A 27,473-nucleotide genomic window follows, 5' to 3' on the forward strand; every position below is an offset into this window, starting at 1 on the left:
GTAAACGTGGCAAACCTCTTCCACTTTCTTCCAAAGGCTAGAGAAGGCAACGAACAGTAACGGCCGTAAAGGATAACTAGTTAAGGAAGGATGGTTCGGTGGACTTGGATCTGCGCTCCCACCTATGGTAACTATTATTAAATCTACTCCAACCATCTCCTGCTGCGATTTGAAAAGTAGGAGAAAAAGAATCTTAAGGAGAGGGAGTCATCGTGGGAGAAACTTAAGACACAGTGTCAGCAGACTTGCTCCTCGTGGTTCATTTTTTTCTTTTCTCATTTATTCTGTTTCGGGCACACAGTTTATTGCATGAATGATTTATACGATTCCGGTATATCGCGACGACACATGGTCCTCGTCACCGGAGCACGCGAATGGATCTTTATTTTTTTGTTTTTTTTTTTTTCTTCTTTTTCGTTTCTTTGTCTGTTTGTTACACTCAACTGGCAGTAAGTTGGGCCGACATTTACGAAATTTAAGCAGACACTTGTCTTGTATGTATATATATATATACCTTTTTCTTATATATACATATACGTATATATTCTTTTTAATTATTTTTCCTTTTTTTTTTTTCTTCGTTTATCATTCTCACTTAAAACCGAGATGGGGGGAGGGGCGCGCTTGATGAATGTGTACAGCATCGGTGGAAAAAAGGGGGACATACTTTGTTCACTTATACAAAAATCATCACGGGAACAATTGTACTCTATGCGTAGCGTTGTCCAGGGACAACTTCGACTGGACTAGCGAACGAGAATTAACGCGAAAACGACGCCTCGTTAAAGTTTACACCGAAGCGATATTTCCTAGAACACCACTTTCGATCGAATCCTCGTTATCTCGATCGTTTTTTCTTATTTTTATTTTCCTTCCTTCTACATACACGCACTCTCTCTCTCTCTCTCTCTCTCTTTCTCATCGTTTCTTACAACGCACTCTAATCGTGCTGTATCGCTAAATGGATTCATTTACAACACGAAAAATACCTCTTATTTATCATAGATAGAGCATCCACTTGGGACAATATGGCGTCGCGCAGGAAGTTCGGTCGAGCGGATAGCTCGATGCAAGAATCGCAACGCTTCGCTAGGTTACTTGCAGCTGCAGGCATACATTCAACGATTTTATTTTATTATTATATTTTTTTTCCTTTTTTTTTTTACCCTTTTTTCAAATTTTCTCTTGTTTGGCAAAGATACCACTAATAACGCGTAAAAAGTGATCGAACTGAACGGACACACGGCGTACATTCTACGATTGTTCCAAAGGGAAAGAGTGTATACGTGTGTGAATGTGTACGTGTAATTGGTCAAGCTTGAATTCACCACCGTGACCCATAATGCCCGGCAACGAAGCATGTCACTCTGGTTCCGCGTAGCTCTAGCTAAATAGCAAAATTCGCGCGTCATGGTTTCCCTGCTCTCTCTTTTTCTTTCCTTCTCTCTCTCTCTCTCTCTCTCTCTCTCTCTCTCTCATGCACACACACTTTCTTCTCTTTTTCTTCCTTTCCCTTTTCTTTTCTTCTTAAATTTCCATTGAACGGAAATAATCTTAATGCCCGTTTACACCTTGGTCGCGATTCGTTGGGACTCGAAACGAACGATGAACAAATTCGTTGAGTGTAAATTATTGTTATTATTATTATTCTTTAATATTACTATTATTTTTTTCTTTTTATTTATTGTTTAAAACCAACACTTCAGCCGTGGTAAGGTGCACGTTTGATAACGTCGCGCTTTCAACGAAACATGACCGAAGAACGGTGATTTCTCGAGACATTATTCGAGTATGATTCGTTTTCTTTTCTTCCTTTTTGGTCTCGTCGAGTCATCGTCATCGTACGACACAAGGCATCCAAGCGATTATGGAAATTTATTGTACAATTTGCTCAGTCTTTGTGGAGGAAGCAAACGATCTCGTTCCCGAGGCGACGACACGAGGCGAGGATGAGAGAAGTGTTACAACGAGGAATAAAGCGGGTCGACGATCGTCGGCAGTGACGATTGGAAAGGATCGTCTCTCTCTCTCTCTCTCTCTTGCATTCCTTCTTTTTATAGGATGTATAATAAATAAATTGTATTACGCTAAAAAATATCTGGCTCGGTACATACAGTTTATGCGCGGATTTAGTTTAGGTACATACAAACGCTCTTGGCCTACTCAGGAAACATAGAACGTCGCGATCGACGAGGTGCTGCCATTAGGATTTAAAAAATCGAATTGCAAATTTGCATAAATATACAGCTTGAATATTGCCTTTGTCAGATTCGTATCATACATCGTACTATAATGCGATATCTTGAGGCAACATAAGAATGATATTAGATTGAAAAGTTGATATTTCCCTGAATGACGTACTTGCAGTATCGTTCCTATCGTCGGAGAATTCTAAATGTAAGCAGTATTTTTTAAGAGAAAAAAAAAAAAAAAAAAAGAAAAAAAATAGTTTATTTCATTACAGGATTCTTATCGATACTAGCAGATATCGATACTCTTACTTTACTAGCATTAATTTTGAAAATTGTAAAAATGGAAGTTTCGTAGAGTAATCGAAGAAGAAAGGAACATTACGTACAACTGTCTATTGTCTCTATCGCTAATTCTTCTATATTCTAACGATAAGACGACGAATTCTGGACTGCGATCACGTGTGGTCCCTGTTGTGATATTCAATTTCAATTCTAGCTTCACGAACATCTAGAAATAGTTTTGTCCCGTAGCAAGGAACGATAGCCGTATGCAGCGAATTTCAGAAAAGCAAAGCCGATTCCTCGGATTGTCTACGTATCAAAAAAACGTAGACGTAACGTTATAGATATGTCTTCGGAGTGTCACAAGCGATCCAATCAATATATACTACGGCGAGGATACAGACAGTGACTCACAACTAGAGCAAACAGTTATTCATTCAGCGTTACTACCTACTAATTCCTTTTACGAGAACATCGATCAAGTAAGAATTGACATATCAGCGGTATCAATCTTTAAGCCTCGTTCGGATTAGCCAAGTTGCTTGAATTCGAGCGACTTAAAATCTGAATTTTATTAATGTAAACCTGTTATTTACTTGGCTTAAAATATCCTTTCAGGCTTCGATAGTCCTGTAAGAGAAATATAGATGATTTTTTTCTAAAAAAATACCGCTCACGTAATAAATCTTAGAAATGTATATTTCAGAAACATTCGACCCTTTTTCTCTTTGACAATTTTTACGATAAAGGAACGTTTAATTTTTGAACGCTTAATCTTTCTCTGATACTACAAAAAAAAAAAAAAAAAAAAAAAAAGAAAAAATAGCTAATGTTAAAAATAGTTTGAAAAATTGAAGAAAAGTGAAAGAAAATAAATACTTTTCAAGTTTACACCTTCGATTAGTATAGCACCCCAATCATCGCGACAGATATATAAGAAAGTGGGTGAAAAGCGCGTGCACGTACATCGCTCAGGTTCAGCGAGAGTTCTGCCGAATGGCTCGCGTTCGATCTACGGAGTTTCACAAAGTCGACCAAGTTCCTTCCGACCTACTTTTAACATCATCGATCGATGCAGGAAAAAAGTGTATTTTGTCATGGATAATAGATCGCAGGTTCGCATTCTACAGCTTCTATTCTACCAAATATTTCGTTTCGCGCAGCAACATACATATGTTTGTCCTGCGTTCTCCAAGAAATGAACGCGCGCATTCGGCAACGACGATGACGATGACATTGGTGATGAATACGGCGAAGAATGAAGCGCGCGCTCAGCCGGCAAGCGCGCTGACACTCGCTCCCAATTGCTTCAAAGGGCGAAGAGGATCATCTCTTGAATTGTACGACGGGAAGAGAACATCGTGCACATCGTTCTGTCCTAGGGGATCCTGTTTCTCTTTCGATGGTCCATTTTATAAGTTTCGAATATTTCGATATTCAGTTAGGCTTTTCAAAACTTCGTATTGTCGCTTTGGCATCTGAACGTCGGGTTTTCTTCGACGACAGATATTCCTTAACGATTTAGGATTTTTTGAACCTTGGTCTCTTGTTCAGAGATTTGACAGTGATTGATGCGCAGAACTCGCTGATTCTTGTACCCTTGTGATATAAAAGGGTGACATAATTCCTCCAGACTTCATAGACCTTGCACAGACCTCCGTTGTTCCTTGTCTTGGAAGTTACAAGAAGCAACTATTCTTTCACTGAATCCATTTTGTTTCTCACGCTCGTAAATTCTATAAATAAGAGTCTAGATTACGAACACCTTGTATCGGAACTTTTTTCTTCCGTGCAATTTTTATTCGTCTATGTGCACCTCTTTTTCTAGAATTTCCACTTTACCATTTTACTTTCAATTTCAACTTATGGTCTTTATCCCCCAGAACGTCGGAAAAAACAGTTAGAAAAAAAGTTCGTTATCCTCCATTTTCTTGGTGTTTCTTCCTCGTCACGTCAGATGTTGGCGTATAGCACCACAGAGTACGTTCCTCGATCGAAACGGTACACGCGTAAGCCTAATCGATTAGCGTGTTACATATATAAATACGGTCTCGCTTGTGTGCTTTGTTCCTCGTGAAGGAATTCCGTTCGTCTCTTGGGAGAGCCACTGTGCGAGACCCAAGAACGCATGCTAATTCTTTATATGTAGGAAAATCGGTACAATAGTCGCGATTCGCGGAAGGAACAGAATTTTAAGAGGAGGATAAAGGGCGAGGGAATAGATAGATAAATAAAGGAGAACAAAAGGGAACAAATGGACACGAAGGGAACGAAGGGGAAGATCCTCCAAGATAGCAAAAAAATGTCAATCCATTCGTGGACGTTGGATCCTTCTTCTTGCGACTCTCGCATGATTCGGTCAATGTCTGCGTTACAATAATCGAAAGAATGACAATAATATTAATAATTAGAGTCAATAATCATAATAATCATAATAATAAAATATCAAGAATAATAATATTAATAATGATATTAATAATAGTAATAAACTCTGTAATATTTAATATAAGTTTGTTCATACGGACTAGATACACTTCCCGCAGAGCGAAAGATCGATCGATAACGCTCTCTCCCTTTCGACACGACCCTTAATATTATTTTGGTCTTTTTCTCGACTACGCATCGCGTTCGAAAGGTTACAGGATCAGGTTTTCTGCTGATGCAGCGTCGGTCTGATGGAGGGGACGTGACGTGATCGATTGAATACATTGACCATTGTGACGCGTGCTGCGTAATCTACCGAGAGGTCGCGGCTGTTAACGATCACCACAACGCGTTGCGTATAGGAGATCCTCCTCTTCGTCTTCCGTTTAATCACGTCGCACTGCGTTGTCTCGCGTACCTTCTCTTTCATCATTCTCCTCTTCTTCTTCTACCTCGTTTTCCACCTCTACATGCGAAACGGTCGCCATGAGATTGATTGCACTTCGTGATAATTCCGTCTCCTTGCGTCTCGTTGCGCCTCTTCGCGCGTCCTCACCGCTTCCTGATCACCAGCAGCGATCATTAGTCGCCACGGAACAGCGACGAAACAGCGACGAAACAGCGACGAAACAGCGACGAAACAGCGACGGAACAGCGACGAAACAGCGACGATACAGCGACGATACAGCGACGATACAGCGACGATACAGCGACGATACAGCGACGAAACAACGACGAAGCATGGTTCATAGTCGCATGGATCATGATTTCAACGACTTCGGGTTAGAATTACGCGACCCATGCTGTCTTCTTCCGTCGTCGTTTGTACATCGACCTGCTCGTCGTGCAGATTCATCAACAGAGGCTGCAACACTTCGACGCATCGCCCAAGTGAATGTGGCAGACGGCAGGTAACGCGCTGCAGCCTTTTCCCACGACGCTCTCCTGGACCAAATGCGACAGGCCCAAATTTTGATTAATATCACCGTCGCTGCCGCGATGCTGGTGCTTCGCGTCGCACCATTGTTTACGATCTCTCCACTTGTCATCCGCTGTAGCGCAGAATAACATGGACTTTGGTGACGGTGGACTGACACGATCTCGAGCAATGCTACCGCAAGATCGCGCTTTATAGAGGCGTCCTTTACCGAACAATCCTGGTAAAGGAACACAGAGTTTCTTATGCACGGCGAAATACCGACTAAGCAACCGGATCTTCCTGTTTTTGCAGTCGTTCCTATTCATCGACCCGTTCCTATTTTCCTTGTCGTTGGACGGCATCTGATTAACCGAGCAACCATTCAATTCCCTTTCGTCGCACATCCCGATCCTTTGACACGCGTCTCGCGGCGTCTCCTGTTTGCTACATCTACCGTTGGAACTGCAGTTGGTCTGTTTGTTCGACGATTGGGATAACGAGGACTTGCCGGTGCTGAGGGACCAACTTTGCAAAAGTCTCGCTCCAAAACCTTTGGCCTTTTGAACAGTCGCCGCCGCCTGAGATAACGTCTGTGGAATTCCATGCGAGCCTGTACTGCTCTGAGATACCGAAGACGAAGACGAGGACATGCTTTGGACTCCTAGAACAGCAGAATTGCGGGAAACGTGACAGTGACTGTGACACGACGAGGGTCCTTCCGCTTCCTGCACTTCTGTGATACGGTTCAGAGATTGACTCTCGCGTAGTCGGGTTTCTCCGGCTCTTCTCCTACCTGCACGATGCCTCCTACCGAATATAACTTGGTTCTCCGAACACCTATGCCTTCCCCCCGTTGTCGTAGTCGTTGTGGTTGTTGTGTTCGTGCTGTTTCCGTTATCCTTTCGACTTGTTTCGTTCGGCGGTGTTTCAGTTGTGTGTTCTCCGTTACCTACACCTCCTCCACCACCTCCACCACCTCCACCACCTCTACCTCCACCACTTCCTCCTGGGTCTTGCGAATCACTAGAATCGTCGTGACTATCGCGTCTCGAAGACATCGACTTGCTCGAAGATGTGCTCAATTTATGCGCCCTCTTCTTTCTACTCTCACTGTCATCGTCACTAGCGTCCGAACTCGAGCAGGAGGTTGTGCGTGTCTTGTGGAACTTGCTTTTCCTCTGTTCGTACCCGGTTCTTCTAACCACCCGACACTTGGAGCCGCTACTCTCGCTACCAGATACTGGTAACGCATCTCCGTCCTCCAAGATTTCGTTCAAAGGCGTAGAGGTGGAACCAGTGCTGCCTGGCGAAGGCATGGTCTTATACTTAGGCGTCAACGATAGGTTATCGTTCAGACCGCTCAAAGGTCGTAGAGGAATCGATACCGTGGACGACTCCGTGAGAATAGTGGTCGTGGTAGTCGTCGTGCTGGTTTCGGACGGTTTCGACGGACCCATTGTCGACGAGGAATCCAAAGAGGCAGAGGATCGATGTTGCGACCCCATCCTCCACTTATTCATTGGAACAGGTCCCATCGACTTCAAGCAATCGGACACCGACTTTGGCCTGTTTTCCGAGGATCCTTTCCTCGACCAGCCAGGCAATGATCCGTCGTCCAAACGGTTCTTCAGGTTCTCCTGGCTGGTGGAATCGAGCATCGTTGCTGCAGGTACTTTGTCCACGAGCTGGTTGCCCGTTTGAGGCCTGACCACTGTCTTTTGTTGGACAGACGACGAGGAATCGTTGATATTCCCACTCTTTGGACTAGACATCAGTCGCTCATCACCGTCTGCAGTCACAGGAACCACGTTGATGTCCTTCTGCGAATTTCGCTGCGACGACATTGGTTTGTGGCTCGGTTTCTCCGGAAGCTGGGACAACCTCTCCTGCAGGATGTGCGACAGTTTACCCTCTGATCGAGATCCTCGACGGTTGAACGAGTTCAACGCGGAATTGCTACCGCGTTCATCGCGACCTGAGCACGAAGACACGTCGTCCTCGTCTTCCTCCTCTTGGACGATGCTGCACTTCCGCGTTCGAATATTCTGCAACGAAAACACATTTCTTTTCATCCTTTGGAAAGTTTGCGTGATAAATCGATAAATAAATATCTTCTGTTATTACTATGCTCCGGATTTTCACGCAAATTTGTATTTTTATGAATAGGATTATAGAAATGAAATCGATGAAACGATGTACGTATTTTATCTACAAAATATTACAATATTTATTTCAGGAATTTTACTATAGCCATTTTATATATTTTTGCATATATATACTACATATATTTTTGTACCTTTAAATTTTGCACAAATCCACAAAACTCGCAATTTAATTATTACGTTAGTTCGTTAAGTACGAATGTCAGTTAGTTAGAAGAAGAATTAATTGTTGAATACGTACTTGAGGCACGTCACCCGGCGTCCGTGGCACGCTCAACAACGATTGGTTGACTGTGCTCAATGAATTTTGGTCGGTACGCATATTAGTGGCCGCGTCATCTTGCCGACTGAAAATAACCAATGCTTAGGTGTATAGGTGATTGATATACGTTTGACTGTCTCTTTCAGTAAGTTGTATCGATATAGCGTATAATATAGTATACCTAGCCGAGACTTCGAGGATTTCCGGCCGAGTCTTCTGTACCTGTTCCTGACGATGAGTCCGTAACTTCCTTTCTGCCAGCAGGAAGTACGTCGCCGTTATGTGATTGTACTCATTCTTATCGAGGGCTCTACAATTAAATTAATTAACGATGATTTTAGCAGATATTATTGAATATTTATTACGCGATTCATCCTATTAGCTAGATTCTTGCGGAAGCCAATCAATACTGAAACCTGATTTATCATAGAATAAGAAATATAAGTGACGTATTATAAAATCTATATTCTTTTTTAAATTTCCATTCGTGAAAAAAAACTACAACGTAACAATAAAATATAATGCGGCATAAATTTTAATATTGGAAATATTAATCGCACACATAGTACCATAGAATTTGGCAGGGATATGCAACAGATTTATAAAAGTAGAATAAGTTTCCCAATACTCTTTTTGATATCTTAACTATTTGATAAACATACTTACTCCAAAATTTCTTCTTTGGTGGCAATATTCCCGTTGACCATTTTGGTAACTATATGATTGTGATGATCATCGGACACCTGTTGCCTGGAGACCAGAGGCAACGCCTCCAACGGCTCCGAGTCGGGTCCAATGGCCAGCCATGGATCAGCTGCTATTTCCTTCAGCGTCGCTCTGCCTTCTGGCTCTCTAACGAGCATCCTGGCTATCAGACGCTTGCAGCCCTCGGATACGTGCGGTGGTATCGAGTACTTGCAATCCATGATCATCGTCAAGGTCTCGCTGTCGTTCGCCTCTTGGAAAGGCGCTTGACCGCACACTAGCATGTACAAAATTACGCCTAGTGACCAAACATCTGAAAACCCAATTTCGACGGTGAATACAAGACGAGAAGTCAGCGATGTATGAATAAATAAATACGAAGAAGAATCTAAATGTAGGCGGTATATAGCAGTACCATATAATACCACGCTATACGTTATTGAATTCATCTTGATATCGATTGCAACACGGCATTGCAACGAAACGACATAAAATTGATACACAAACAAAATCTCGGTGTCTTTGAATTAGCCCGTCAATGTCGATGTTCAACACCTTGTACTATAATTACATTAAGTGATTCAAAACGTCGATAAAGGTACAACGAATTGATTTTATGATACTCACCAACGGCAGGAGCGTCGTAACTATCACCAAGTAGAATTTCCGGTGCCGAATATGCGAGGGACCCGCAGGAAGTCTCCAGCTTCTGACCAGGACAGAATCTGTTGCTAAATCCGAAGTCGGTAAGCTTCACGGTGCCGAGTTTCTCAAAGAACACCACGTTCTCGGGTTTCAGGTCCCTGTGTACCACGTGTAGTCGATGGCAATACGATATGGCTCTGACTATCTGCCGGAAGTACGTCCTAGCCACCTGTGATCGATTAAAAGTGTATTAGCGCGGGCCTTGAGAATTATGTTACGGCCTTGGGACTCCACCGATCACGTCGAAAGATAACAAATAGAGGATGACATTCTCCGTTCCATACAATTTAACGAACGAACCGAATCAATGTGTAACGAATCGTTAGGTTGCGCAAGAATTCTTGATAAATTTTCTCCGTTTCCGGCAATGAGTAAGGAATGTTCCGATTTCAAAATACAATGACTAGCACACACATTTGTTTGTGATTCATAAGTGGCGCATGATAATTAGACTTTAATCGATAATAGAATTGTTATTAATAGAGTTGAAGATACAGTTAGGAGTTAGTTGAGCATTAACAGATGTAGGATTGGTCTCGAGTGAATGCAGCGAGCTGTTGTCCGACAATGAGTAAAGAATAACGAGGCATTAAAATCGCCTCAAGGTTTTTACGATGTTTGCGTCGTGATTCAAGGATCGGAACGCTTAATGCTTTTAACCCTTTGGGATACGAGCGACATTCGACACGCTATAACCTCGAGTAGTCGTCGTTCAACGTTTACAATTGCAAGTCGTTCATAATTCGAGAAATCTGCGTAAGCGTAACGTGGATCGCGACACCCGAACGAAGATTTCGTTGCAATCGAAGAACGCATTAAAAACATGCGCGCATCTTTCATCAAATGCTTCGAAAAGCAACGGAAAAATCTCCGGAATTACGTAATCAAGCTACGGTGAAAAGAATTTTTACTGCTTAATGCATTAATCTTTCTTCGATTAATTCTATTCATTTACGTCCATCCGAAGCATCAAGATGGGCGAAAGAAAATGTGGCGAAGAAACAGCTCGAGAACTGCTGCGTGATGTCAACGCGTGTAAAATGACTCTTGCTCTTGCTCCCTGGTAGAACAAGATCATTACGTGCAATACGCTCGAGCCATCGTATACATACCTCCTCGCTGAGCCCGCTATCGTGTCGCATGATGTAATCGTAGAGGTCGCCGCCATCGCCGAGCTCCAGGATCAAATAGAGCTTCGTCTGAGTGTCGATCACCTCGTAAAGCCTGACCACGTTAGGATGTTGCACCAACTTCATGCATCTCACCTGCAGACGGAGAAACAAAGAGGATGGTCGACATGGTGCAACAGCGTGGTTCGACGTTTGCCCTCGAACCACGCTGGTCAATGACCCTTTCTCCTTCCCCCTTGCGCCATTATCTCGTTGACCTTAACGAGATCTACAAGTTCGAAGCGGATCGTAGATATTACCTACGCGATGCTGGCCGTTGAGCGGATCTTACGCAATCGGTCGTTAATATTTAACACAGATGTCGCGAAACGATGAGATCGTAGGAAGCTGTTTGCGAGATCTCGCTTGTTCGCTTTAACGAGAAAGGTGAAGAATCATAGAGATCCTCTATGATACGGATCGCCAGTGGTTTTAGGAGGATGGACCTTGGTGATGGTTCAAGGTTTCGAAATCGAGATTCTTAGATCTTTATGTTACGAAACTTTATTCCGTGTTTCGTCGATAAATCATTAAGGGCACGATCAACGTTGCGTTAACGCAATATTTCATTTGCAACTTCCTTCGATCAATTTACTCGCATTATCGAATTCTATTTTTAAACGTTGTGGCCATAGAGAAAACTCTAAGAATTCGCGTTTCCGCTATATTCCTTACACCTAGATATCTATGTCGTTAAGATGAACTATACTGGTTGATATCGTCGAGCGAAGAACGTATCGACGTTGAAAATTGAAAACTTACGGACGAGGTTGTAACAGAAGTTCACCGATTCGATACTTCGTTTAATTAGCGACAAACTGAAATTCCAAAGAAACAAAACTCGGATAAATGGAGTTCCATCGTAAACCTTCCGCTTCTGCGTGCTTCGACGTCTGTTCCTTCGAGTAAAACCCCACCCAGTCTTTCGAACTTGCGCCCACTTTCACCGAAACGCCCTTTAGCGTTAATCAAAGACTCTACTACCCAGAGCTGCTAATTAACTCCAAGTTACCCCACTATATCTCTTCTACCAAAAATCTATTCAAAAAAACTAAGGATCCGCTGGAATATCGTCGGACGAAAGAAGCAAAGGCCTGAAAGACTAGAGAGTCTGCGGTAAAAATTCGGTGCTATGGAGCACGATACGCGGCGCACGGCCATCGAGCGAACACCAACGAAAAGAAGCGAGAGATTAGTACGCGTTTCCATTTCCTTGGCGACCCGCTATGTGCTCGACACATTCCCATTTACACGACGCATAGGGGGAACAGGAACAAAGGGACGAAGGATATGCGCGATCGCTTTCGTCGACGAGACGCGCGACGAAAATGAGCCGGGGAGGAGAAAAAAAAAAAAAAACGCCATCGTATCGTCTGTGTCCTCACCTCCTGGAAGAGGTGCGCTCTCGAGACCTCGTCGAGTTTGCTCTTGTCGATGACCTTCACTGCGACCTTCTCGCCGGTGAAAACATGCCTGGCGAGCTTCACAACGGCGAAATGACCGCGGCCAAGCGTCTCCTCCAGATCGTACAGGCCGGCGATCTTGCCGTCGTAGTTGCTGTATCCTACCCTCCGATGCATCTCGTGTCACTGAAACGAGGAACAACTGTGAATGGTCGATCTGATCACACCACGGTGAAACTTGTTCCGTTTGGGAATGTTTACCGAGGTGCGATACCGATGGATAGATTGATCGAGGATGGTTGCGTGCAGATCCACCGTGTGCAACGAGTAAGGTGCAAACATTTATATGAATTTGTATATTTACCAAAATAATTAAAAGATATGAAACCTAGATAGAGAATTGTTTTTTCTAGTGGATACTATATGGCGTGTACCGTTACTTTGGATATTTTATACATTTTTGCACATTATATATTTTTGTAACTTCGAATTTCCTATAAACACGCGTACTTATCCGTGGTTTAGTAACGAATAAAGGTAATATTTTCAAATTGATTTCAAACGGAATTCGAGTTTTCCAGTTTATTGGAATTTTTATCGTAAAAGAGCATTTACTATCTTTCAGTTTCCTCATCGGGGAAAAACCCTGAGTAATTAAGAAGGTCTACTTGATCATGGGACATGGCCGTGCCACATATACCGGTGCCAGGGTATAAAAGGGGGCCGTTAGTGAGCTTTTTCCTTTTTTTTTCTTTTGTTGCCAGCGAGCTTTTAGTGCTGCCAGCGTGGTCGGAGAACGTCCGCGTTGGGGTTGGTGTTGTCAGCGTTGTCAAGGAGCGTGGTCGGCGTGAAAGAGAGCCGTTGTGACGAGACGAGTTAGTGACGAATGATGACTGCGTGCATATAAATTGACGGAGCATCATACTTGATGTTGTGTTGGCGTGAACGGTATTGAAATAAATCATACCGTTACCGAACCTACTAGCACGCTATTAATACGTTATTTCCTATAAATATTACACATTTATCGTAATAACTAAACATTAAGCATGTAGCCTAATCAGATAATGACGAGGATAGTGATTGTACAAATTTTTGTATGGTAGCGAAAAAGGTAAAGATCTGTTATTGTTATTGGTGTTTCAACTATATTAAATCTAAGCGTTTTAAGTCTACGATATTAAATAAAAAAGAAGATTTCAGTATTATAACGCTATCTTTGAAATCTTTGAAAAGTGGCGACCTTTTTGCTATATATACACACTATGTGTTTCATAACTATTTTTAAGTTCCATTTCTTTCTTTAATGTTAAAGGTCCGTGACTTGAAATAGAACCGTGAAAAGCGCAAACCGAAGGTTACGTATCTTTTCATTAATAAGAAATCAGTATGGTTGAGACCTTTAAGAGAAGAATTCTCGTGTAATTACGAAAAAGACGTTCAAAGCTCAAAAACAGCTAAAACTAGAACGAACTAAACTCTTCGAATCGCGAAAAGACAATCTTTAATAACTAAACTGCGAATGTTTGTGCATTTATAGGAAACGTAAAGATCGCAGAAATATACTGCGTAATTATGTGTCCAGAGATATATAAAATATTCCAAGTAGTATATTCACATCAAATGGATAAAGCAAGTCTCCATGTACGTTTAGTTGCATTAATAAAAACATGAATCTGTACAAATAATCGTTACATTCCCCCATCGTTGAATAACTTTTATTAAAAATCAAGCTGTACTCTGGAATTACTTAAAGGACTCTGGAAATCTACAAGCGATCATTTTTGCCATAAACAACGTAACATTTAGAACTCCGTCTCTCCTCCATAGCTATTCTTCAACTTCTCAAGCACACTACATATATGCCTTTAAGTAAGCATAATAAATTTATTTCGCCATTTCAAACAATTCCATAGACAAACGCAATAAACGTTCCCACCGTTTACAAGACGGTGCCTGTCCACTCTGGCAAATCGCGGAAGGCGATCGTCGCGTCGTCCGGCGAAACAATTCGAGCACCGTGACTGCAATAACAACGTGCACGTGTTTCGTACGCGCGAACATCGCATCCGTAAGCAACACAAACGATTCGATTGTCCGCCTTATATGGAAAATAAATTTCAACGCCTACTGAACGCGGAGGATCAGGCTCAAGGTAATCGTGTGTATAGTTACTCTCACTTTTGCGCTGCTTCTTCTCTATGGGAGTGGCGGCGGCGCTGCTCTGGTTCGCGTACGTAAGGGTAAACGGGTCTCGTTTCCGGCGTCCCTTCCGGAACACCGAAAACGGCATTTGACTTTGCTCGTTGCAAAATCGATCGATCCGCTCTCTCGTTGACCGTTTTCCACTGCAACGGGATTGGCGGATCGGGAAAAGGGGGTCGGTGATTATTTTTAGAAGTGGTTGGAAGAAGTAATAATTAAGCGAGCCTCGATCGACGAGGAACAGATCGATCGGTGAAAAAAAGAAAAGATTTCCGCAAGATCGACGAAAGCTTCCATTGAAAGTGGTCACGTTCCGATCGCAATTTGCGATCCCGATTGTTTCAGCTGCACGTGAAATTGCTTTCTTATCGTTCGTTACTCTATATACGCACGTCGAGAGAACCGGTCGTTTCCCGGTCGACGAAAGGAGTCTTGAATAATTTATGGGCCGATCTGAACGCGCCGGTCCCGATCTCGAATCGTAATGGCCACGTTTACGAAGAAATTGAATCGTTGATAAATTAGACATCGCGTTGTCGTAAAAATTCGTAACGCAAAGTTTCATGCACGAGTGAATGAAATAGTATCACGGATAACTAAAGGACGTATCGTTATGTTATCTTTCTGCGCGTGCGAAATAGATAGGGGATCGACGATGAAATATCGACGGAACGACCTTGGATGAAATTTTTATGATATATATTTGCAACCTTTATTTAGCGCTACGATGTTTTCTTTTTTTCCTTTTTTTTTTCAATGCGAAACTATATATTTTTTGAGCGTGTACAACGCTGATCAGATATCGAGAGCGCGCGAGTTAAATAACTAAGTATTACAATAATCTAGATTTATATAATGATTCTGTTGCAACACTTAAGCCCGAAACTACTATAATGCACAGCTGCTACGGAAAATAGCTCGATGAGTATCAGCCGCGAATAATGCACACTGCAATGCATAGAGGGTGCACTCTGTCTGTACAGAATAAATAAAATAGGTAACATTAAAAATATCAACGCAGTGGTAATATATAAATCTAGGATCATTTATAAATCAAACACGTTAAAAATCATAGTCGAGCGACGTATGAGTCGTCATCCCCTTCTTTCGATCAAACGGCACCAGAAAAATATAAATTCATCAAAAAATTCTATCTTCCCTAATAAAAATAAGGAGAATAATATTAAAATGATCTGCTTCTAACGAATCACGCTATCATCCCGTGTACATCTAAACTGTTTAAGATTAGAACTCTTGATGCAGTTATTTTGACTTACTATTGTTGCAGTCAGATCACTATTATTATATGCTTATAGTTACTGTTATTTGATTTTTTGTATCTTATTATTTGATGGCCTTAATCCTGAGGTTTCAGGCATATTGACTTCCGTACGTACATAATTTTCTAATTCTAATTTACATGAAACGTGATACGTAAATAATCTGTAAAAGTCGATATAAAAAGTCGTTTTATTACATACTTTACTAAATTAAAATCTCTTTGCGTCTATTTAAAATTATTATTCGCTGCATTATAATTTAATATCAGATAGTTTACTATGCATGGAATTTTACACGAAACGTGTTAATTATTTCAGCCTTTGAAAATTATGTGCAGAACGGTTGATTACTTATTCTGTGCATTTCCATGATACACTTCGCCAAATATTAGTTAATTGATTATGAAAGCTAATGATCGCAAATTGCAAATTAATAATAACAAAGCGGTACTAGCTATTCACTGCGATATAGTTTCACGTGTAAAATATTGTCAGATATTTTGCATAATTTCCATTTAGCAATTTTTGGTCGAAAGATTTCAAACCAAACTTCGAAATACATAACGTTTCTCTGTTCATTACCGTAGGGACGAAAATATGTACAAGATTAAGAAAACTACCATTTACGTGTATAAAATCAAATAGATGTCAATGAAGTTTCAGCGTATATTTTTAAAATTTCAGTTTTAAAATTACCATAAAGTAACTTCACAAAGTCTTAATTCAACTTTTTAGACGAGATGCAATTTATAGTACTATTTTCTCTTTAACGTTTTACGTCAAAATCACCGGCATATCGATTATAAGCTAAAATAAAAAAATCTATAATCAATCGCAACCTTTCTCTTTCGTGAGCTAACAAAATTACGATCACAGGAAGCTAAAGATACAGAGTTGGAGGGTAAAGATCGAGTCTGTAGAAAAAGATGAACGGATGTTCGATGAACGAACGAGTGGAATGAAAAAGATACGCTTAATAAAATAAATTCTATGCAAGCATATCTCAGAGATAGTTGACCCGATAACAATAAATATTCTCCGTTACTGGCAATAGAACATGCAACGGAAAAAGATGGAGAGTGTCAAAAGGAAGATATCGCGTACAGATAGTCACGATTATTCGTTCGACCGTCAGGCTCGCGTCAAGCCAGTTCCGGTTTCTTTTCGTGGCATCACGCTACGAAACACATTTGCGTCAGGACTACGTTCGCATACGCGACGTCAACAGAAGACGATACATATCTCTAGGAGGAGCTACGTTCTACGACTCTCTTTCACAGTATACAACAACTGTATAGAGTCGATTCATGAACGAAATAGATGCAAAAATACATTTTCTTTGAAGTGCACGGAAGTATGAAAGGAACGAACAAAGACACGCGTACAGGGTAGGCACCCACGTTCTCGTACGCCGGTTTAAAATTAAACGCGCAACGTTGAGAATTTACGCGAGCAGCAGCAACGATCAAAGACACTCCGCGTCGTCTCTTCCGATCTCAAAAATATTCGACAACAATTACGAACCCCTCGTGCCTTTCGTAACGCGACGATACGTTTCCATAATCCTTAACGTGTTCACCGTCTTACATAAGCGAGTCGTATAACGCGTAACAAGTAAATTTATTCTTCCTTGCGAACATAGCGATTCGTTTCATCGATTCGAGATTTAACAGGCTTGTTTACTCGTTCGCTGAATAAATGACGTAAAAGAGAATTGTCCGTTGGTCGAGAAACGTACCAGACGCGATACACGATGGTGAGTTTACGTAATTGACGATTAATAATATTGTGAAATACGAGAGGGCGGTGATTTGACACGCGGAGCTTACATTATCGACCAATGATGTACGATGAATCAAGAAGGAATTAAAGGGATTGTGATAATGAAGAGACAACTGCATTCTGTACAACTTGTAGAGAAAATAGTAACCTTCCGCTTGGTGCGAGAAAGGAACAAACTACGACGAGAAATCGTAAAGTTATTACGATATCATATACGTTGTAATCCGTTATAAAACCACATAAAGTGGCATGTGGTTTTGCAATGGACTGAAACCAGATAACTTGGCACTAGGTGATTCCGACGACATTACAATACAGAAATCGAATCTGAGGATCGTCCATTATTTCTAAGAATATAATTCACATTTTCCACCGGTCGTGTTAAGAACAAATTTACCTGTTGTGAAAAGGTGAAAGGGAAAGGTACAAATGTAATTTTAGTCGAAACTGTAAACTCAGCCTAGAAGATAAATTTAAAATCTACAAAACGGTAATAAAACCAGTTTGGACGTACAGAATAGCGCCATGGTATGTCAGAAACGAGGATATACCCAAACTTAAGAATACCAACGGTCGAAAGAGAAATCGGCAGGTACGCAGAACATACGAGGGAAGAGAGCTAGCGAAGAGAGTAAAACTCTCATAGAAAGAAGATTAAAAGGAAAATACCTCACTGACCTTTCTAAAGAAATAAAATGGTCGAACTCGAAGATGGTATCCCGCTGGGGGTAGCCATCCACATGTTATTTAGCAATTAAGTTTGAAAAATTTACCAAATGTCCAGCTGGACAAATTGTAAAGTACAAATTACATAATAATAAAAAAAAAAATTGAATGTTCATTGAAAACATTTATTGCCACCGATGCTAGCTGAATAACCACCGCTATTATACGAATTTAAGCAAGATGCAAGGAAGATCGGCTGTTTAAAATGATTTCTTTTCGACTTGGTAAAATTTGCAGAAAGCCAAGCTCGACTCCTTGTAACCGCAATCCCTTCGATTTTTCCTTGGAACGACCGGATATTGGTGCATGCACACGTGTGCCAGAAAACTTCTTCGTATTGTCCGATCAGGCATTCTGAGAGGCAGAAGCAGAGACAGACAAAAGTGCCGGTTCTAAGAAAAGCGAAGTATGGAGTGTTGAGTTAGGTCTCCACTCTCGAGGCCAGTCTAGGTTACAGAGTTAGTCGACCATTATTTTTGGTCGGGTTGTCACGACGCGTATTTCTACCACCCTGCTCGACACAACAGGCCAGGCAGACGTTTCGCCCCGATTAAAATGCACGGTATGCGGAAAGTAGTTTTACGATTGCTATCGACCCTGCCTCCTAATTGATTCGATGCATCGTTTAGTACCGCGATGTGCGTCATTATCGATGGCCGGATATAAGAGAGGAAATAAAACCTCCGTCCTCGGTATTTTTACGTTTCGAACAAGCGGATCTTTCCGATTCCCGTGAAAATAAATCAATCGCGACACTTTTTTCTTCTTTTATCGACCAAAGAATTAAAGAACGTAAAAAATTCAACATCGATGCGGAGACTAGATCGCTTTATCTACGTATTAAAATGGAAATAGTTGCAATTGACCTACTATCCTGGCTTATCGATACGTAATTACTAAGTAATTAACAAACCACGTATAAATTCGAGTCCAAAGATTCAAGTGTGCTAGAGCGTATTTCCTCCATAAAATTAGGTCGTCCCTTTTTCTCTAGATTTAACAATTACGGATAACAATAACGTAGACATAATTGAACACAGCGTATATCAATTAGAGTGTGAAAAAGGTCTCACACTCGAAGAACTTGTACGAGTCATTACATCATATCTGCAATGTGCACTAATAGCGAAACAAGATCAGTCGGAGCGTGTGCTCCCTTTAAAAGCCTATCTCCGCTCCTCTCCTCTTTGAAATACTCGAGGGTATCTTATGGAACTCGCTATTACCGTGTACCTAATTAATTTTATCGCGTTCATCAGTGGTTACCTGTATCTATCGAACGGCCGATATTCAGCAACTCGTGCCACCTTTGTTACACGGCAAACGACGAACCAACCGACGAGACAGTATATACCGGTGCTACGTACATGCGCGTATACACACGGATGCTGTGTGCAGCCAGGCACGAAACGTTTCGCCAAAGTAGGCGTGAAAAACGTACAATACGTCGATTCGTCCAAATATCTAACCACGACTGATAGGACTTGACATTTTCCCAATAACAACCTTACGTTCGCCCCGGTATCATCCACCTGCGCACGACGCGTATCTCTCGGTCGCCCGTTGACCTGGTTCCGTTCTACCGGCGCATTACGAGCCGCGGAGCCGCGTATCAAACGAAGATAAAACTTTCACGGCGTGTTCCCTCTCCCCCCCCCTCGAATCCACCATGGAGGAACAACACCAGCCCTCCCAACTTGGAAACTATGTTATCGACGCACCAACGTTGCATAACACTGGAGGAAGTGTAAACTCGTGTACCACGGGTCGCTGCATTCTTCCGCGAATCACCGACGCGACCAGTTTATCTCGAGGACAACCGAGCATCGATGATTCGACCACGGAGAAGAAAAAGTCACCGAGTATTCCACGTTCGACTGAATTATGGAAAAGAATAATCGCGTGTTTTATTCAATTCTCGATAATTACGAGACCTTTGTCTCGTAATGCAATATTGTCACGAGCTATACAATTTGATACAAGGCGGATCGTGCTGTTTGTAGTCTCTAACTTTGGAAGATTTAGTTCGTTCGTATTCCATATTTTACACACAAAGTGTAAAATATCTCTTCTGGCGCGATTGAATTGATATTACTATTGGAATTTTACAAATTACGAGACATGCTGGTATTTACATATTCTCTTGCACAATAACAAGATACTTGCTAATAAAGCGTATGAAGTTTGAAAAGTATAATTCGATATTTCCTAGTTCGTTTATTACTTTTAGCTTTCTATTTAAATATTCCAAGTTACTGAATGCTTCAAGCATACGCAACTACAACTGCAAAATATTTCGCTACTGCTTGGCGTGAAAATTACGTTTCAAACTAGACATCGTAGGTAGCGGGAACATAGTAAAGTCCATGTTGGCTCGTGAATAACGATCCGAATTGCGATCTGATCGTTATGATTCTTTGAATGGAAATAAGTTCGACGGTGGATTTGGTAAGTTGATAACCACTGTTACAACATACTGACACGCACCGAAAACAGATAATCATAAACACGAGTAAATTGGATTCGGAAACGTGGCAACGGAGATGCTTAATCCGGTCATGCCAGCAGAATCACACGCAGGATTATCCAAAGTAATTCAATTAGGATTCCTAGTCAATTTCACCGCAAGGACGCGCTATTTACGCCCCCCTTGTACAAATCTGTAAAATAACACTGCAGTTGTTCTACTATCTCACCGTGTTTTTTCATATGTAAATTTAAAGCCTGCGGTTACATGTTCCGTAGCTCGATCATTCAACTTTATATTAGCCATAATTATCCTATATAAGATTGTCCGCTAATTTACTTCGTTATTTAATTTGATACATTTGTTAGTTAATTTAATTTGATAAATTACATATTCAATAGGTGAATTATAAAGTTTTACGTATACGATCCACATTTCCATATGCAAAATGATTGATAATTTACTTTCTCGTTGAATCGATTATTTGATACATTGTTATATAATTTAGTAAATTAATTTCATAAATTACATATTCGATAGATGGATCGCTTTACCGAATGAACGACCCATAGAGTTTACCTTACGGCCTTAGGCCTGTTCGATAATTTACCTCGGCGTTTATTTAAAATTAAAAAATAAAATTATATTTTAAATAATTGATTTTATTCGTGAAAAGTCACCTACGTCTTTCCGAATATATCACGATCACTGAATCACCTTGCGTCAGTCACGATATCGGTTAAAAACGATGCTAGGTTTCGCCGTAATGTTCCAATTTAAACAAGAGAAGATCGGATTAATCTAATTTCTCGGTTTCTCGGTTAGTTAGAAATCACGTAAACGGAGCGACGGTGATTCGTTGGAAAGTCAGGTAAAAAATTTCATTAGCCTGCAATTTCTCGAAGGGGAAACGAGTTTCGTCGATGAAGCTCGTTAACACTGGCAGGAGAGATCAACGCGATGATGCACGTACGAGGGACAACGAGGGACAACGAGGGACAACGAGGGACCATCGTCGAGCCTAAGGTCATCGTCATCGTTCGCGAGATTCTCCCATGAATTTCATCTCTATCGATGTCTCTGGGACGAGTGAAATGCCAACGATTCGCATGACGTGCCGTTAATAAGCAAAACGAGCAACAGCTCTGCCTACTTGTGCTTTAATGCAATAGAAATGAATTAATCGCCGATTCGTTTTCTCGTAAAAGCGTATATACACTATACATATAATTTACACACTTGTGAAAGATGCGAATAACGCGATTTCCTTTTACCTGATTTCCATCGTTATCATCCGGATTGTCGATTGCATCATATCTCAGATAACGCGTATTCTAACATCAGAGGTTATCAGCGATAGCGATCGTTATTATCCAGATATAAATAAATTGGCTACGTAGACATTTTGCATTTCACGTAAACAAAGAACAGTTATTCCTGACGATGTTTTTCATTATCGTGACTTGACGATTTTCGCGATCCTTGAACTATTTCACCATCGTCGTACGTCGAACGCTACGTGACCATGCTTTCCAACGTCGAATAGCTTCGAAGAAAAGAAAAGTGAAAGAAAGAAAGAAAGAAAGAAAGAAAGGAAAGAGGCGAGACAAAAATGCGAATTGCGCAACGATCTTTCGTGAAAACCATGTTTCACAACGGCGAGGCAAAAAGTAGGAGTAGAACAACGATCGTTGCACGCGTACGAGTCCCTACGCGAAAATTCACGATTTAAGAGCCGATAACCTATGGTAATATGCGATGTAAACGCACCACCACGGCTGCGTAACAGGTAGTGCTCGCGTCCCGTTACCAAGATTCCTCGAGTCTTTGACACGCGGAAGATGCCGGGTGTGCCTCCAGCGGAAACGTCTAATATCTCTCGCCTTATAAAACGGTTACCAATATCTTTTTCCATTGTCTGGCCGTCCGTCCTCCAACCGAGAACAATTAGGAACGTTTAGAGCGTTTCTCTTGTCGCGACTACGGTGCTATAGAACGAGACAATTTCACGGCTGCGATGCGACCAAGTGCATGCATTCCACGCTATACGTTGGAAAGAGCGAGATGGGTACCGAGCGGAAAAAAGAGAAACCATCGCGGAATAATGGTGCTTCGTTGACTGACCACGAATTGCCAGACTTTATCTGGTCAGTTATCGAGCGAGGTGTATTTCTCTATGGAATACAAGTGAGAATACGGATATTCCTTTATTTTAATTAAAACTAGACGGTGGACGATTATGCAAATTCTCATTTTTATAAATCAAAATCTCGCGAGACAAATCGATCCACTCTACTTTTTATCAAGTTATTAATTTCACCATTACCTGCCTACTTATTTGGTATTCAACGTGTTAGAAAAGAAATCTTCGTACGTTTGCTTCTTATAACGGACTAGCAGGAATAATTGAAAATTCCAAGGAAAATTTAAAAAAACTAACGTTTATAATCGTCTATAATTCTCTTATGAATTCCGATCTGTAAAGTTGATCAGCGTTGCTTCTGAGCGACTCGAATCTAACCAAAGAAACAGGATCTGGATAGACATGTTTTGTACGTGTACGCACGTAACGTACATCTTTATACATTTAAATTTCCAATAAATGTTACATACCACTTATTTCATTGTATAGATATTTCGTTATGTTTCTTTACAACTAACCTTAGATATGCCCGAGTTATCGTTAGTTATACGTAATACTAGAAACGCATTCCACGGTGTTAGTTTTGAGAATTAGACGGGATAACGATGGTCGGTTAACAAAGCAAAATCCCGGCCGGTTAACGTGGCACTACGGTAGAGACTCTGTAATCTGTATCCGTGAGACGATGGTATACCGTGCCACGCCATTTTTAGTCGTCTCACACTCTTTTCCTCCTCCCTTTCCTTTCGTCTCTTTGACCCCTTTCTCTGACCACGGTAAACGAACGTGACGTAATAAGACATTAACATTTCACAGAGCTCCCGGTTCGTTAACCTGCCGATAATATCGAGGACCACCCGTTTCTCTTTTTTTCCGTTTTGGCTCGCTTTTTTTCAAGCCAGCTAGTTCAGATTCGATGAAGAAACGTCGATCGATCATCGTATTGTTCGCGTTGCATTGTTAAATCGGAATTTAGAAAATAGGATATACGTGGCTCTGCCGCGTTTCTGTACGATAACGTTGCACTAGTTTTCTACCCACAAGTATAGAGCAAATACTTTCACGAATATTCTAAGCAGGTGCTCGAGATATATCAGTTTTTTCTTCTTTTTTTTTTTTTTTTTCTAGAGATACTGTTACAGTGAAAATAACGAAACCTCCATAATCTATGTCATCGAGAGTATACGAATGTAAGTATGCGTACGTTCGACTGTGTAACACGTTCGATGATTGATAATTCGTATTTGGTAGATAGTATAAAACACGTGACACGCATTTTGCACAAAATATTCGCAACTTACTAGACGTTTTTTATTCGTGCGATAAGTAACGTTTCAAGGTCGTATCAGGTTATGTACCCGCGAGCACTAAATATGGCGGAATGTCATTTACAAGTAACGTAAAAAGCTGGTTTTTAAAAAGTATAACGGGTGTTCGAGCGGTAACGATACTATCTGCTGTTAATTACGTTTATCGCATGCAGGCTGCGCGCTAAATCGTTCAGGATAGGTCGTGAATGTTTATAAACGAATCACGTATCGACTTTATACTCGAGTCCTGTTCGCTGCACGGCATCGAAATTTTGGCATACCGAATGTAACGTCACGTAATGTGGAAAATATTCTCCAACTTGGGAATTATCTCCGTTACAATTAAACTTCGCTTTATAATATCAAAAATTTAATCGATAGAGTTCAAAGATAAAATAGATCCAATTTGGTAGATGCTTTTGGTCATAAAGTAATAAGAATTTCACGCGAATTCCACGGAACGTTTCAACACGGTTGAAAAACAGAAAAGTGGGAGTGTACGATGTATATACGGAAGGAAGAAGCGTCAGGAGCCATTTTTACAGAAGAGTCCACTAAATGTACCGTTGAATAAAATTACACGTACCGCTTTGCCCGCTAGACAGACGAATCCAGCCAGCACTCGACGACTTCCCTTCTCATCCGATTGACTGTCATTTGTGATGAAGTTTCATACGCGCGTCAAATACCGCGACGATTGATACACGCACGGTACCTAGGGGCCGTTTGTTGCCCGATTTCTCGTACGTTTGCCTCAACGAGTTTAAACGTCTCCTCTTTTCTTGTTGTTACAAGGAGACGCGTCGACCACGTAGTTCTGCACGATCTAGACGATTACGACGACGTTCAACAACGAAGACGAAGACGACCAAGACGACGAAGACGACGACGATGACGACGACGACGACGATGGTTAAGCCGTCGTTGATTGCCACTCGCGCACGCACTCACGGCAATAGGATGTATGTTTACACACGGCACACTGCACTGTCTCTTTCTCGCACTCTCGTTTGTCGACACAATACCTCTTTCCTCCCCGAGAGACACACGACTCTCGTACACCCTTCGTAGCTGGATTATCTCTTTCTTTTTTCAGTTGACTCCTCTCTGTTTCTCTCTTTTCGCCACCCACCCACCCTCTGCCCCTTCGATCCAACCGTATGAAGAGGAAAAGCAAGATTTCCCTGCTCCTTCGTCGAGGTAGTGTGGCCGACACACTTCTAGCTTCTTCCCACTTCCACCATTTCGTTTCGTGTACTCTATCTTTCTCCCTCTATCGGTCGTGTCTCCTACCTTCCCCTCAGCCCGCTGTTTCTCTTTCTTTGTCTGTTCCCGTGGCTCGTCTCACACCGTCGACCGACTCGTCGAATCGTCGTCTTCTTCTTTCTCTTCGTTCCTCGGGCGACTCTTTCGATCTCGTGCACGCCACGCACGCCACGACTGAACACTCGCGACCACCGGTACTCACACTCTCGCGAAACTGAATTTTCCTCCACTGATTAGATAAAAACCGACGGACTCGGCGAGCGTCAACGACAGACGCGCTCGCTCGACACCGTGACACGGGAAAGCTGAGAAAACGTACTCACCGAATTCGGCCTACCAACGATTCTCTCGCGTCCGCATGCTCATGCAGGCGCCACCTGCTGGAGCACGTGGCACACTACCGGCGCCACTGAACCGCGCCAATGTTTGAAACTGGCAAATTTTGCCGTGATGGTTCGTGCATGTGCTTAACTTGGAAATGTTTGCGCGTTTGTGGAAAATTTGAAAGTGTACAAATATGCAGAAATATGTATGTACGTTATGTATCTGATCTTCATTTATACGCGTTATACCATGATTAATTATAAGAAATCCTCAAATGTTCGTGTCCATATTTCTTTCGTAGTAATAGAAAAGACTTCCATTTGTATATCGAAAATGCTTCCAAATTTTTATGATTCCGTAATAAAAAAATTAAACAAACGTAAGACAATATATGACAGCGATTAAATTAACTGAAAAAACGTACATGTATATTAAATATGCATGTGCGTATGTACATGAAATATATGTATATTAATAGTATCATTAATATATTTATGCGATGATTACGCAATAAATAATATTTACGAATGAGGTATATACAGTTGAGTAGTTATGCTAATTAATACGAATACATACATATATGCATAATTTATTTACAATCATCGTTACTTGATACTGTAGAAAAGTGGCATTTACCGACCGAGCTAAAGCTAAAAGTATTCCACGGAAGAAGCGAAAAGTTGTTGGACGAAATCCCGATAGGTGTCCACGGCTTATATCGCAATTATTTACGAAACAATTTTAATCACATCTATGCTATTAATTACATTAATTACACAACTCCTTGATAAAAAGTTACCTGATAATAAAGATGAACTTTTTATGCCAGTCTCTAGAAGTCATTGTTCAACCGCGTGTCGAACGTTCCAACTTAACCAAAACTACAGAATACAATGTGCTGGCGTTTCTTATATACCTGAAAATTATTCTTATTCAATGACAAATCGTCTGACTGTGCATTTTCTCTGAAACCTGTCTAATAGAATTCCGCGAATGCTACGCAATCTGCTAAGCATTCGACTAAAACGAATCTCCCCCGATGGAAATGAAATTTTCTAGCAAAACCAACGATGCGATTGAAACAAACGCGTTCGTCTCGCTCGAAACAACGTTTGGCACATTCCTCGCGAAGCATCTCTACCGTTGCTCCACTTTTCCCCGAGGGAGGTGTTTCCACACGTGGAAATAACTGCCCAATTAGTCAGCGTTCCCATAAAGCTCGCAGAAAGCTCGACGTGCCGCGACGCAGACGCATCAATTTTCCCGGGACTGCGATTATGCGTTCAACTACCTCTAGCACGTGGTTACACGCAGAGATCGGAAAATTAACGGCGGTCGGTGAACGGTCGTGGATCGATTTGGAAATAAATCGCGTGCACGAGTAAATTTCGCTGAAAATCGAGGATTCTTCGGTCGTTCGTCGACGAAGATCGTGATCCACGAAGACGACGTCCGCGTCGAGGCGTTAGCGCACGGCCAAGCCGGCTCGGCGCCAAAATCAGCTCGCCAGTCGTGCTTTCCGGTCGGTGTTTTATAAATACTGCAGACAGTCGAAGAGTGCAGCGTACACGGGAGTCGCTGTAAAATCACGAATCCCGGCAGGCACGTTTACGGTTAGAGCAGCAGAAAGAACCGAACTCGAGTTTCGTGTTTCAAAAGAGACAAAAGTTTCCGGGCTTTTTCGATGAGATTTCAGCATATTATGAAGTTGATCGCGAAGAAATAAGTGCGTGGTAGTGGTGCTGGT

General features: G+C 41.6%; 1 protein-coding gene across 1 annotated transcript; it reads right to left on the bottom strand.

Annotated features, from left to right (window-relative positions):
• Positions 1-381: 381 nt before the first annotated feature.
• Snrk (SNF related kinase) lies at positions 382-25,746 on the bottom strand. The gene is made up of 8 exons (XM_072001152.1): positions 24,723-25,746; positions 12,206-12,409; positions 10,764-10,916; positions 9,574-9,820; positions 8,908-9,259; positions 8,423-8,551; positions 8,221-8,326; positions 382-7,862 (listed from the first exon to the last, which is right to left on the bottom strand). Exons 2-8 carry the CDS (start codon positions 12,398-12,400, stop codon positions 5,754-5,756), a joined length of 3,291 nt encoding a protein of 1,096 aa, XP_071857253.1. The 5' UTR covers positions 12,401-12,409; positions 24,723-25,746; the 3' UTR covers positions 382-5,753.
• Between the last annotated feature and the right edge of the window lie 1,727 nt (positions 25,747-27,473).

This window comes from Bombus fervidus, chromosome 4 (genome assembly GCF_041682495.2).
Source record: "Bombus fervidus isolate BK054 chromosome 4, iyBomFerv1, whole genome shotgun sequence".
Lineage (NCBI taxonomy): Eukaryota > Metazoa > Arthropoda > Insecta > Hymenoptera > Apidae > Bombus > Bombus fervidus.

Coding starts and splice junctions, on each gene's coding strand:
- Snrk (XM_072001152.1), bottom strand. CDS start 12,400: ATGCATCGGAGGGTAGGATACAGCAACTACGACGGCAAGATCGCCGGC. Junction 9,260..9,573: donor TTACGACGCTCCTGCCGTTG/GTGAGTATCATA, acceptor TTGGGTTTTCAG/ATGTTTGGTCACTAGGCGTA. Junction 8,552..8,907: donor ACCAAAGAAGAAATTTTGGA/GTAAGTATGTTT, acceptor ATTTAATTGTAG/AGCCCTCGATAAGAATGAGT.